Source organism: Schistocerca piceifrons, chromosome 5 (genome assembly GCF_021461385.2).
Source record: "Schistocerca piceifrons isolate TAMUIC-IGC-003096 chromosome 5, iqSchPice1.1, whole genome shotgun sequence".
Classification (NCBI taxonomy): Eukaryota; Metazoa; Arthropoda; class Insecta; order Orthoptera; family Acrididae; genus Schistocerca; species Schistocerca piceifrons.
The window spans coordinates 429,138,259-429,151,359 of record NC_060142.1 but is presented as its reverse complement, the minus strand read 5'-3'; the positions used below and the strand labels follow the sequence as shown (position 1 = coordinate 429,151,359).

General features: G+C 38.8%; 1 protein-coding gene across 3 annotated transcripts in view; it reads right to left on the bottom strand.

Moving 5' to 3' along the window:
• LOC124798370 (3-hydroxy-3-methylglutaryl-coenzyme A reductase) overlaps positions 1-13,101 on the bottom strand; it is a 391,651-nt gene that overhangs the window by 21,677 nt on the left and 356,873 nt on the right. For all 3 annotated transcript variants that reach the window (XM_047261740.1, XM_047261741.1, XM_047261742.1), the window contains 2 exons: positions 12,287-12,555; positions 2,458-2,646 (listed from right to left, as the gene is read on the bottom strand). In XM_047261740.1, the coding sequence (XP_047117696.1) occupies positions 2,458-2,646; positions 12,287-12,555 (458 nt within the window). The remainder of the gene's footprint in view (positions 1-2,457; positions 2,647-12,286; positions 12,556-13,101) is intronic.

Here is a 13,101-nt window from a genome sequence, read left to right as displayed (position 1 = left end):
ATATGTACATTTTCATAGCAAATAATGAATGCAATTTGGTTTTAACTAAATCGGAATCCATTGCGTACCGGCAATGCACAGTGACCATTGAACATTCAAATGTAAAGAAGGACAGCAGTCAGTCGCACAATCTGTAATTTATTGTGGATCTAGATTTTGACTATAACACAGTCATCATTTGTGCAGTACCAGAAGAGTCATATAGGCATAACCATGTCAAAGCTTAAAGATGTGGCAACTGACACTAGCATTTACATGGCAGTGCTTTGTTTCTGCCATGTAAATGCTAGCATCAAAAATGTCACAAGTTTATACTCTGACATGGTTATGTCTATATGACTCTTCTGGTAATGCATTGATGATGAATATGTTATAGTCGAAATCTAGATTTGCAATAAATTATGGATTCTGCAACTGATAGTTGTCGTCTTTTACATGTGAGTAACTTTCTTTGTTTATACATAGATGTGTCTGTTTTGTATCACAACAGCTCATCAAAGTACATACACTCCTGGAAATTGAAATAAGAACACCGTGAATTCATTGTCCCAGGAAGGGGAAACTTTATTGACACATTCCTGGGGTCAGATACATCACATGATCACACTGACAGAACCACAGGCACATAGACACAGGCAACAGAGCATGCACAATGTCGGAACTAGTACAGTGTATATCCACCTTTCGCAGCAATGCAGGCTGCTATTCTCCCATGCAGACGATCGTAGAGATGCTGGATGTAGTCCTGTGGAACGGCTTGCCATGCCATTTCCACCTGGCGCCTCAGTTGGACCAGCGTTCGTGCTGGACGTGCAGACCGCGTGAGACGACGTTTCATCCAGTCCCAAACATGCTCAATGGGGGACAGATCCAGAGATCTTGCTAGCCAGGGTAGTTGACTTACACCTTCTAGAGCACGTTGGGTGGCACGGGATACATGCGGACGTGCATTGTCCTGTTGGAACAGCAAGTTCCCTTGCCGGTCTAGGAATGGTAGAACGATGGGTTCGATGACGGTTTGGATGTACCGTGCACTATTCAGTGTCCCCTCGACGATCACCAGTGGTGTACGGCCAGTGTAGGAGATCGCTCCCCACACCATGATGCCGGGTGTTGGCCCTGTGTGCCTCGGTCGTATGCAGTCCTGATTGTGGCGCTCACCTGCACGGCGCCAAACACGCATACGACCATCATTGGCACCAAGGCAGAAGCGACTCTCATCACTGAAGACGACACGTCTCCATTCGTCCCTCCATTCACACCTGTCGCGACACCACTGGTGGCGGGCTGCACGATGTTGGGGCGTGAGCGGAAGACGGCCTAACGGTGTGTGGGACCGTAGCCCAGCTTCATGGAGACAGTTGCGAATGGTCCTCGCCGATACCCCAGGAGCAACAGTGTCCCTAATTTGCTGGGAAGTGGCGGTGCGGTCCCCTACGGCACTGCGTAGGATCCTACGGTCTTGGCGTGCATCCGTGCGTCGCTGCGGTCCGGTCCCAGGTCGACGGGCACGTGCACCTTCCGCCGACCACTGGCGACAACATCGATGTACTGTGGAGACCTCACGCCCCACGTGTTGTGCAATTCGGCGGTACGTCCACCCGGCCTCCCGCATGCCCACTATACGCCCTCGCTCAAAGTCCGTCAACTGCACATACGGTTCACGTCCACGCGGCATGCTACCAGTGTTAAAGACTGTGATGGAGCTCCGTATGCCACGGCAAACTGGCTGACACTGACGGCGGCGGTGCACAAATGCTGCGCAGCTAGCGCCATTCGACGGCCAACACCGCGGTTCCTGGTGTGTCCGCTGTGCCGTGCGTGTGATCATTGCTTGTACAGCCCTCTCGCAGTGTCCGGAGCAAGTATGGTGGGTCTGACACACCGGTGTCAATGTGTTCTTTTTTCCATTTCCAGGAGTGTATATCAGCCCACAGAAGAAAGAAAAGTTAGCAATATATACATACAATTATTCATTTCCACATAAAGACAAATAAAACAAATGAAAAATGAAATAAACTGTCCACTAAAGCACGGAAACCAAATGAGTTTTATCAGAAAACAGGAAAGACAATAGACACACATTTTGCCATGGTATTAATAGTTGATCTGTATGGCTTCATTTTTGCCAAGATACATTTTGGCTTTTCACTGCTCTCCAACTTGCTTCCCGTAGTCACATTTTATTGCCTATACAAGTAGTTCAAATATATTCAAAACGCAGCTGGCATAACTGTATTACCTACATTTAGCCAATGAAAGCGGTTGAAACTCACTATGGTATAAATGAAGTTTTTTGGTTTATTCATTTGCATTTTCCAAACTTATCAGTATTTTAGTTGTAACTCACTAACACAATCAATAGTTTGCTGTAAATACCACTGCCTAATGATTTTTTCCCCGATTCTGAGCTGACAGATGGACTGTGGAGTGATTTCCTGGTAGATTAATACTCACCTTTGAATAGTCGTAACCAGTATATGGTAGATCTGCAAGTGCACCAGGTTTGTGAGCATCGAACAGTTTCCTCCGAATGCCAACACCTCTCTCAGGGTCCTTAACAACTGCTTCCAGTTGGTAAGAGGGCACCACACTAGCACGTACAAGCTGAAGCATTTCTTCATCTGTTAAAGCTGTTGCTCCCTCCTAATAAATAAAAGATAGGCTCAATCAGATGTGACTTCTTCATTTTTTCATGTAACTCAAGAATCCTAAATAATTTTGTGCTACAATATTTAACTAGAATTTTATGCTCTGTCTTGAAGAATCAACTTTGACAGAATTTAGCTCAATTTTTCACCTCTGGCCTTATATATTTTTTTCTAATTTATATCCCACTCACCATGTTAGCTCTACGGTGTATTGTGACTGGAAATAGCGAGGAAACCACTTCTAAGGGGAAAGGAGATGGAGGGGGGGGGGGGGGATAATGTGATATCTAACGAAGTGTTAGTCTTTCCTGAAAGTATTCATCTGGAATGTAGCCTTGCACATAAGTGTGAAACACAGATGACAAATAGTACAGCAAGGAGAGAATAAAAGCTTTTCACATATAGGAATGCACTGAAGATTAGGTGGGTAAATCAAATAAGTAATGAGGAAGTAATAAACTTAATTGTGAGAAATGAACGTTATAGCACAACTAGACTAAAAGAAGTGATCACTTGACAGGACTTACTCTGAAGCATCAAACAATCAACAATTAGGTAATCGAGGGAGGGAGTGAGGGAGGGAGGGGGAGAGAGGGGGAGAGATAGAGTGGGCAGAGGGACAGGAGGAGTTGGTGTAAATAAAATCTGTAAAGGGAGACTAAAACTTGACTACAGTAAGCAGCTTTAAGCAGATGGAGATGGAGGGTGCAGTTGTGCAGAAATGAAAAGATCCACACACTATAAAACAGTGGAAAAAACAAATAAATGCAGAGGTTTCACCTCGTACTTATTAAAATGATTAAATTATTGCATTTAATCAAGATCAATTATCTGAGTGACATAATCTTTTAGGGTGCATCAAAGAAAATATTTGTTGTGAAAGTTCACTTTGCTTATTGCATCTGAGCTGAAAGTTTTCCAACAAATTTTAAGTTATAGCAAACAGTCGAATGGTATCAACCTAATATGATGTCAAAATTCTGACACAAAATGAAAATGAAAGTTCTAAATTGCATGATCGTACAACGGCATCACTCAATTCATTTGATGTTCTCACACTGCTTCAAATTTATTAACAATCTTGGTCTTTTTAGGACATACCACTATCAAACGGATTTGGCTGGAAAAAACAATGTATGCCAGAAGCTATTTTTATCTTATCTTACCTAAAGCTAATGTCTTTGTAAGATATGTGACAGTGAAGATTTAAACGATTATAATCCAAATTCCATCCTGACTTCCGTTTTTAAAATATTTGTGAAGGTAATATATTAAAAAATAGTGTCATACTGAAGCAGGAACAGTTTATTTAGTACACTGTAGTTTGGATTACAGTAAGTTTGCTTAACAGAATTAACAGAAAATTGTAAATGAGGAAAATAAATCATCAACTGAGTCCCACACATCTCACTTTAAGTCAACTCCTATTCATTATACATACTAGTGTAAAGAAGAGTTGGTACTTTTTGTAGATGAAGCATGTTCTATAACTAGATTCCAGATTTTCACGTAATTGCATGTTCGTTTCCTTTGCTCTTACACAAGAGGAAAGCAAAAATGTTCATCAGCTGTGCTCTGCCAGCATTGATATACTTCATTTAATTGAGACATATTTCACTATAATTACTTGTTTTCACAGATTTTAACTTCATGTTGCATGGTAAAAGCTGAAGACAGAAAATAAATTATCTCTAAAAATTACTTTTTAATGCAACTGTTATGTGGCCCCCGAGCGGCACTCAGGGGCCACAGCACAGTTGCAACACAGGAAGATGGGCTTATTGGAGCCCGAAACCGGTCGTGATAATAAAAGAAATTTACAACTGAAGCGGTATTTTCAACATCTGGTATTTTATAAATGTTTTGATAAAAAAATCTACATCTTTTAAAGCAGATACAATAGCAATACTATGTGTAGCACTGTAGTAGCCACTAAGGTATGTGGGACTTCATGTGCTTCGAGATTGGCAGTAAGGCAAACAATGGACTTGGAGCCCTAACTTTTCGTAATTCTAGTGATGTCTACCAATTCAGAACTATGGAGTGCATGTGCCAAGAAAAGTTTGCCAAGTAGTACTTTTTAACAGTACACACTGTTTGTGTTCATAATGCTCCAAAATTATCACCTAAGTTAAAATGCATCTTTCTACGTCGAATGTGCAACAAGCAGATCACTTACTCTGTTAAGTCCCAGCTTCAACAACATATACTTGGTTACATACACAAAAAGAACAAAGCAGTGCATCATGTAAGAAGCAAATGTTGTTGCTGTAGCTACAGGACTTCCACTCTACAAATGAACTTTCCCAAGGACAGTGTTCTGCTATGACTTCTGCAAACATACCATGGTACAAACTTCCAGTGTCTAAATATTCCATGTTTCCGCAAAAGTGCAGAGGGCAACAGATTCTTGATGAATCGTGGTTAAGGAGTAACTGTTTAGATTTTTGCTAGCAGGAGGCTCTGAGTAATGTATGGTGCTATTTAAGTAATCACCATATACAGACAGCCATCAATGAAACAACTTATGTATGTGGACATTTCATTGGCGATCCTATTGTTGACAAACTATATGGAGAAGAACTCAGAGCCATTATTGATCTCCTGCAAAATATCGGCTGCTTTCTATGACAGCAGAAAATTTAGGAAGTATTTAGTTGTTCATTGGGTTCAAAACGAATGATGAGATAGGATACTTTGGTAACCAGCAAAAATGGGCATTTTAGTAAACAGATCTGACTGTAAATTATTTCTTTAATTGGCACATCATAGTCTTTCAAAACAAAAAAATGAGTAATGTAAAATGAACTGTCTTGATGTACTTTACATGTTTATGGCACATATCAATGTGTGTCAAGATAATATAATAGGCTCTGGTGTAAGCCAAAAGCTGGTTTCAGATGAAGTTATTATTTATGTTAAATACACTGCCTGGCAAAAAAGTGAAACACCCCAAAGTCGTGGAGGAAATGAAATTAAACTTCACAGGTTGCAACTGTATATGATGCAATTTCAGTAATTACAATATCGAGCCAAATCTATGAAGAACTTGGCTTTATGAGCCCACTTATCAGTCCGATGTTGCAACCTCCTCTTGGGCTGTGTGCATGCCCTGATTCAGTTGAGAAGGGTGTCACAATGCCTTGTATCTTCTCCAGCGTCTCACAACCATTGTAACTGGTCACTGATATTCTGGGTACTGGCACTGGGACAGAGTTGACATCCGAGTTGTTTCCACACATGTTCAAGTAGAAACGTATCTGGGGCTCTTGCTAACCACAGGAGTATCTCATCACACACACACAGTTCTTAGGGACACTTGACATGTGTGGATGAGCATTGTCCTCTTGAAACTGGCACTATGATAATGTCACATAAGAGGTGACACATGAAGATGCAGTATGCTTGTGATGTACTGTTGTGCTGTCCGAGTTTCCTGAATCACTATCACCCACGACCTGGCATCATGCTCAATGGATCCCCAGACAATGATGCCAGGAGTGACACCACAGCGCCTTTCCAAAACATTGGAAGAACAGGACTTCTCCCCAAGTTGCTGCCATACTCATCAATGATGGTCATCCAGGGCAGTTCAGAACTTTGATTCAGCTCTGAACACAATATGACCCCATCATCAGCAGTCAATGCTGCTGATTTCCAGCCTATGGTGCAGGATAACACAGAATGTTGCAAGACGTTCATTACTTGTTCTTAGATGGAAAGAACAGATGTTAAGGGATTATGATGTGCTTTGTGTACAATACAACTGTCCTCCCTTATGGTGATCAGACATCGTCAACTGGAATATTGACGATGAGTAAGTCTGCCCTCAAGTTCCTGTGGAGTCCTAACGTTGGGACACTGTCACACCCAAATGCCCAACAAATCTGGATGGAGTGTGATTCAACCAGCTGGCAAAATGGAGATCCACAATGAGATCCTTTTGAAACTCTGTCAGACATTGACAACTCTCACTTGAATGTGTGTGACTTAATGTCATTTGGAGTGATTACTCAACATCTGATGCTGTTCACATCACTTACAGTCTACCAGGGCCGGTAACAACAATAAACATGAGCAACACTAATGCGCTCTGGTGGCCATTACAGAGAACTGCAACTGTAATCATTTACATATCCATCGATAGCGAATACTGTACAAAGTTACAGTGCTATCTGATCATGTCTTCTACGCACTTCACTTTTTATATCAGGCAGTTTATTTAATAAAATATTTGCATGATATTACATATTTTGCATGTTGATAGTACATAATAAACCAGGCTCTAGTTATAATTAATCTTGTTAGAGGGATTTTCAGAAAAAATTATTACTGATGTTCTTCAGAGAAATAGCATGTGGTTCTCAATACACAGGGTCTCATTTAATCTTAAAGAACTCAAAATATTCAGTCATGTGGGAAAAAAAACAACATGAGCTAATTAACAACAATCATGAACAGGAGTCAGTAAACACAGAAAACAATAAAATTGTGATGCAGAACTGCTTTCTGGAGGCAAAATACTTAATATCTATCATACAGTCATATATAAGCACATGAAACAATCCTATCTTTCAGAACTATCAGTTCCTTCCTTTGAGATGAGAGAGGGATAGGATTGGAAGGTTTAAAAGCCTGGGAAGGTCATTTAGACTCCAGGATGTGAGGAACCCAAAAGTTGTGAGGACAATGGGTGACAAAGATTAAGACAGGATGTATACACAGACAAGGAAAAAAAAAGAAAAAATTCCAGATTTAACAGTTAATAATGCACTTCTTCCCATGTGAAAATACACTTCTTCCAAGGTGAAAAATACACTTTTTCCATGATAAGTGACAGTATACTTTCCCTTGGTGCTGTAAAAATATCAATTCTTTGAATGGTAAAGGTTTTATACACCAGAATGGAACTTCAGAAAACGAAAACTCAGGGAAAAATAAGAAAAGAAAGAATGTATTGGAAAGAACTGTGATGTGCAGCAACATTTATGCTGCGATTTTCATATTATGGTACTTTGCATATTTTGTATTTGTACTATGAAAGTGTAGATTCCAAACAGCATGTTAAGTTTCCAAAGCATTCAAATCGAGATTAAAATGCCACTCGAGTCACAAGATCTCACTAGCTAATGACAGCAGATATTTAGAGCATGGGACACATGACATAGTCAGCCAATAGCAACATCACTATTAAATAGTGTGAACGCACAAACAGGGAAAGTTAATGTTTTAAATTAATGTACATAGTGTAGCTACAAGAAAAGTTAAGCTTTCACATATAACATTGGTCTTTTTTGCACGTGTTACACTTTAAGATATATCACACAAATGTGACAGTAAAATTTAAAATAATGACATTAATGTGAGACCTTAACTTTTCCCAGCGAATCGAATGTTCAAATAACTTACGGGTTTGTTGCCGGGTGACATCGTCGAACACCGCCGATATTTCGACAGGAGCACACCCTGCCATTCTCAAGGCACAAATGCGCATTTGTGCCTTGAGAATGACAGGGTGTGCTCCTGTCGAAATATTGGCGGTGTTCGATGACGTCACCTGGCAGCAAACCCGTAAGTTATTTGAACAATGACATTAATGTCTGGTCTTCTGGGCTCAGATTTCTTTGAAGTGGCTAGTCCCTAATGAGTCAAAATTTAAATGAGAGTCAAAGGCTCTGTGATTTATGAAATTCATTGCACATTCACACACGTAACATAATTCATCTTGTGTAAAAGAAAATTTACTTTGAAACTAATGCTTTTCAAAGCACGATTCGCAATATTGTCCTGCAACCTGTTAGAAATAGCTTCGTTTCAGCAGTCACCAGAGAGTGCCAGAAAACAGAAGTTACTGCGCTAGGGCAGCTATGTTGACATAGGAAGCCAATATGCTCATAGATACATAAAATTAAGAGATCTTACATGACATCATAAAAGAAATAGGATACTCAAACAGCATTGGAATTTTGTAAACCATGCTAAATTGCACAATTTGGCTTAAAGTGCAAATTCATATGTCCAGATTCACAATGAAGTAGGCCCCAACCTGATATTAAGCTTTTCAGTGCAGTTTTTGGGATGCAAATTTTCTTGGAGTACCAGTACTGTATTATCTCATGTTTGGGTCTTTATTATGGCATAATGCCATATGTGCCACAAGATGAAAATGTGCACTTGAAATTCAGTGAACAGTTGAAACTAGCCAATAGTGCGGAATGAAACACTTTGTTTCTAATAAATTGACTGCCTCTGGCGAAAGATTAATAAAAACCACGTTTGTTTAGCAAATTGCTAAAAATAGCTTCATTGTTCTACAAGGTGACTGACTGCCAAAACTGTGGAAGTAAAATCAGAAAATTGAAACTAATAACATATGTAAGCCTTCCGTGATTACATGAATGTATTTTAATTCACTTGATAGCTCCCAACCACAGAAATCAATTTTGTTTTCATTTGACGTGAGAAGTGTACACGAAGAGGAAACAGCAAAACCACTAAACGTAAACACAGCTTACATGGAGACTAAACCCCTCTCCACTACAGCCCAGACTGCTATGTGCATGTGCTAATCTGGCAGCCTGGGTGCGCAAGAAAAATTTTTCTGGGTAGTATCTGGCTGCTTGTTGCTACTGCTGATGCAGCAAACAGTCACATCTAAAGTGGTCGGAAACAGGAGGATGTACTGTCCACACGCAACTCAACTGCGCATGCGCATTAGCCTATGGGCAACTGCTCAAACGAACTTAATGTAAACAGTTGTGACATCACCCTTTCGGCGGCAGTTTATTGATATGAAGTATTCCATAATCTTCATGCTAAAGCCTTTGGCACATTTTGCTGTTTATCCCTTATTACCAGTGAAAATCACAAACATTTCACTGAATACTAAAAAAACGAAAAATTCCTGGAATTCTAAAAAGTTCCCAGGTTTTTCCCGATTTTCTCCCGGATGAAAAAATTCCAGGGTTTTCCCAGATTTCCCAATTGTCCCAGACCATAAACACCCTGAAAGTTCATGGCAACGATCTGCGTATTTCTTCTCCAAGGAAGGAATTGATACTTCCAAATAGTAAGATACTGTCATGTACTTTTTTAAAGTATCTATTGTTGATATTAAATATTTTGCCTCCTGAAAGTAAATACCACCTAGAAATTCTGTCTCATAATTTTATAGAGTATAATGTTTCAATTATCAGGGTTGACCTCATAAAAATAGACTCTAAGAGAGCTTCTCCAACAGCTAAGTTCAGAAACTTTTGCTCTTTGCCTAATTGCTAGTTTCGAAATGAACAGCGTAATATACAGGGTCTTAGGTGTATAAGTGCAAACATTGTGATCATTGGTACTTTAACATATAACCACTTCAGTGTATTAGCTGTTTCTTCTCTGTGTCTAACAGCCTTTCTACAAACATGTCAAACAATTTACTATCTGATGTTTCCTGCATGGTCATAACTGCAACACAAAATGGACTATGCCTTTAAGTATCAACTAACTGTTTAGTGTCCATGCGTCCACACTTCAACACCTGACCTGCTGCCCAAGGGAAAATAAGCATTAATGATTTCCTCTTGCCACATGTACTTGGAGATGCTAACCAATCTAAAATTATACTACTCCTAATGGTTCCCATTATTAGTCTGCAAAATGAAGAAAATACTGATGTAATATTGTTCAGTACAGAGTCCTCAAACACCAATAAAAATATCTGCACTTACACCCATAACACACTGTACTTTGCATTCCAAAAATCATGAGTTACAGCATAATTTTCTGGGGTAACTTTATAGAAAGAAGTATTTTTTTAGACAAAAGTATGTAATGCAAATTGTATGTGGAATTGAATACACAGACAATAGAAAAACGAAACAGGTCTTTACCAAATTTGTGTTATTATTGTCTACTATTCTCATCTTTTATGTTATTATTAAATGTGTGATTGTTCTTTATTTTGACTTTACTGCAGGAGTCTTTACATAGGCACAGTGGGCAACACCATACTCAGCCTTTGGTGAACAGAGATAACTAACATTTCCTGTAGTCAGTGACCAGTGAGACATAATTACATAAAATAAGATCATACAGTGGAAACTTCCGGTTGGACATATCAACAATGTAAGGAAAAGATAGACTGCTACTTGTCATAAATATGATATGTTAAGTTGCAGACAGGCACAACTAAAACACACTTACACATTAGCTTTTGGCCACAGTCTTTTCTAACAAAGGCTGTGACTGAAAGCTAATGTGCAAGTGTCTTTTAGTTGTGCCTGTCTGCAACTTAACGCGCCATCTTTATGGTAAATAGCCATCTATCTTTTCCGTATACTGTTACACAAAGTAAAATTTATTCGAATCACTGCAGTAGTTATTTAACTTGCAATTTTAACATTCAGTTTAGAGTCCCTTGACATCACTGTACATAAGAAATCTTAGCAAGACAAAGTTGATAATTGTGAATGCATTTTCTGAAAATCAATGTACATTTACTGAAATCGAAACACGATAGTGTCACCTTTGTCATTTCAACTGTCTCAAGTACACAGTTGTTCATCAAATGATAAAAAAAGATATTATCGGGCATTGAAGTGAGTAATGCGTGTTACAAGTCTTGTAGTATGTGCTTTTTCACAGATTTCAGCATTCTAAACGTACCTTCATATTTCTTATGAAATGTATCTTTAATAATCCAGCACAGTTAAAAGGAAACATTACCTTCATTACTCATCACTAAGGTCAGCTTTGGCCCAGAAAGTACACAAAACAGCCCGAAAATGTTTGCTCACTTATCAAAAAACATAAAATATCTTGACAGGTAGCAATTAACACCTTTAACTTTATTTGGACTCCAAACATGTAGCACAGGTAACACAGAAACAAAGGTAATTACCTCGGTTGTACCTTAAAATTTACCACTGTCAGGAATAAGGTCAGAGAATTATATGCTACTTACTAAGCTGTACATAGCCATCACAAATAAATCATGTCTACACAGGGTGTTTCGGAGTTCGACAGCAAAACTTCAGGAATCAATTCCTCATATAACAAGAAGAGAACAAGTTTGGTAAATGCTTACCTCAAGAGAGCATGTCTTGGGCTTGAGCTTGGGCTCTAAAATGCATATTTTGTGAGATGTGAGCACTTGTTCAATAGAAGAGATGTTTTTTACAGTAACAAAAATCAGCAAGTGCGCATAGCTCTTAAGATACGCATTTTAGAGCCTATATTTACTGGACATTTTTCCACACTAGTTCCTCTCAAATTATGGAAAGTAAAGAGCTTTGCAGTAAAATATTTTTTTTTTTCTTCTTGTTATATGAGGAATCCATTCATGAAGTTTTCCATTGAGTTCTGAAACACACTATACAGAATTATATTCATAACCATATAGTTAGTAAGCTGACTCCTGTTACATCAATTCGATATACGTAAGGCACTTACATGTGGAATTAACAAATTTAATAAATGGAAGGAAACAGCATTTCCAGTACAGATTTGGCACTTTTCATAGCTTTTGTTTCAGGCTTATATTTCCCGTATTCAACTATAACTCTTTTCCTAATAATTTGAATGCTGCTGCACAGAGAATATCTTACTGAATCTACCTCTTGTGTCCTTAAGCATTTCACACTTACCTTGGACCTATATATATCCACACACTGTTCTAAACTTCGACAAATTTGTGGTTCCTCTTTATCTCCATCAAGAGATGTCTTATTCACTGTTGTTTCTGTAACTGCAATATCTTGCTGTGCCTGTTGACATGTTGGAGATACTTCAGTTACAGGTTTAAGCTCTTGTGGTGGTGGTTGCTGCTGCTGCTGTTCCTGATGATCTGTCTGAACTGATTTGTGCTCAGTGTTAATTGCAATGAGTTCTTCACGAGATGGGACCTCCACCCAGCCTATCAATAATAAACAAAAAAGAAGTCAGTTATAGATACACAACATAATCAATAAGTGTAACAGATAGTGATTGTGAGTAGAAAGTGCTGAAGTGCAACTAAATATTATATAATTTTAAGAGAAAAATTGGGTACAATATTATTGTACCTTGTATGGCTTGCACATCACTGGCAGGACAGTAGACATCCCAACATTATAGCACAACTATGAAGGCAGAAAAAACTATGCTAAACATATACATGCATTGTCACTAACTTTAAGTGGTGTGCAACTGCAAATGTCTAAACCAAAGTTCTTTTCTGAGAAAGTTGCAGTGAACCCCTTTACATGCAAATATAATTTAAATATGGATACAATTTTTTCATATGAGGTGAGGGAAGCTGAGTTCAAAATATCAACATGACCACTGCAGACTTGATTTTCCACAATTTTGCTAAATCACAATAAGTACCTGGTTATATAGCTTACTCAATTATACTTTCTCTATCACTGCCAAAGAAGTTGGTGCTTCATCTGGTAACCTACATACCTGCCAACGAAGCTTT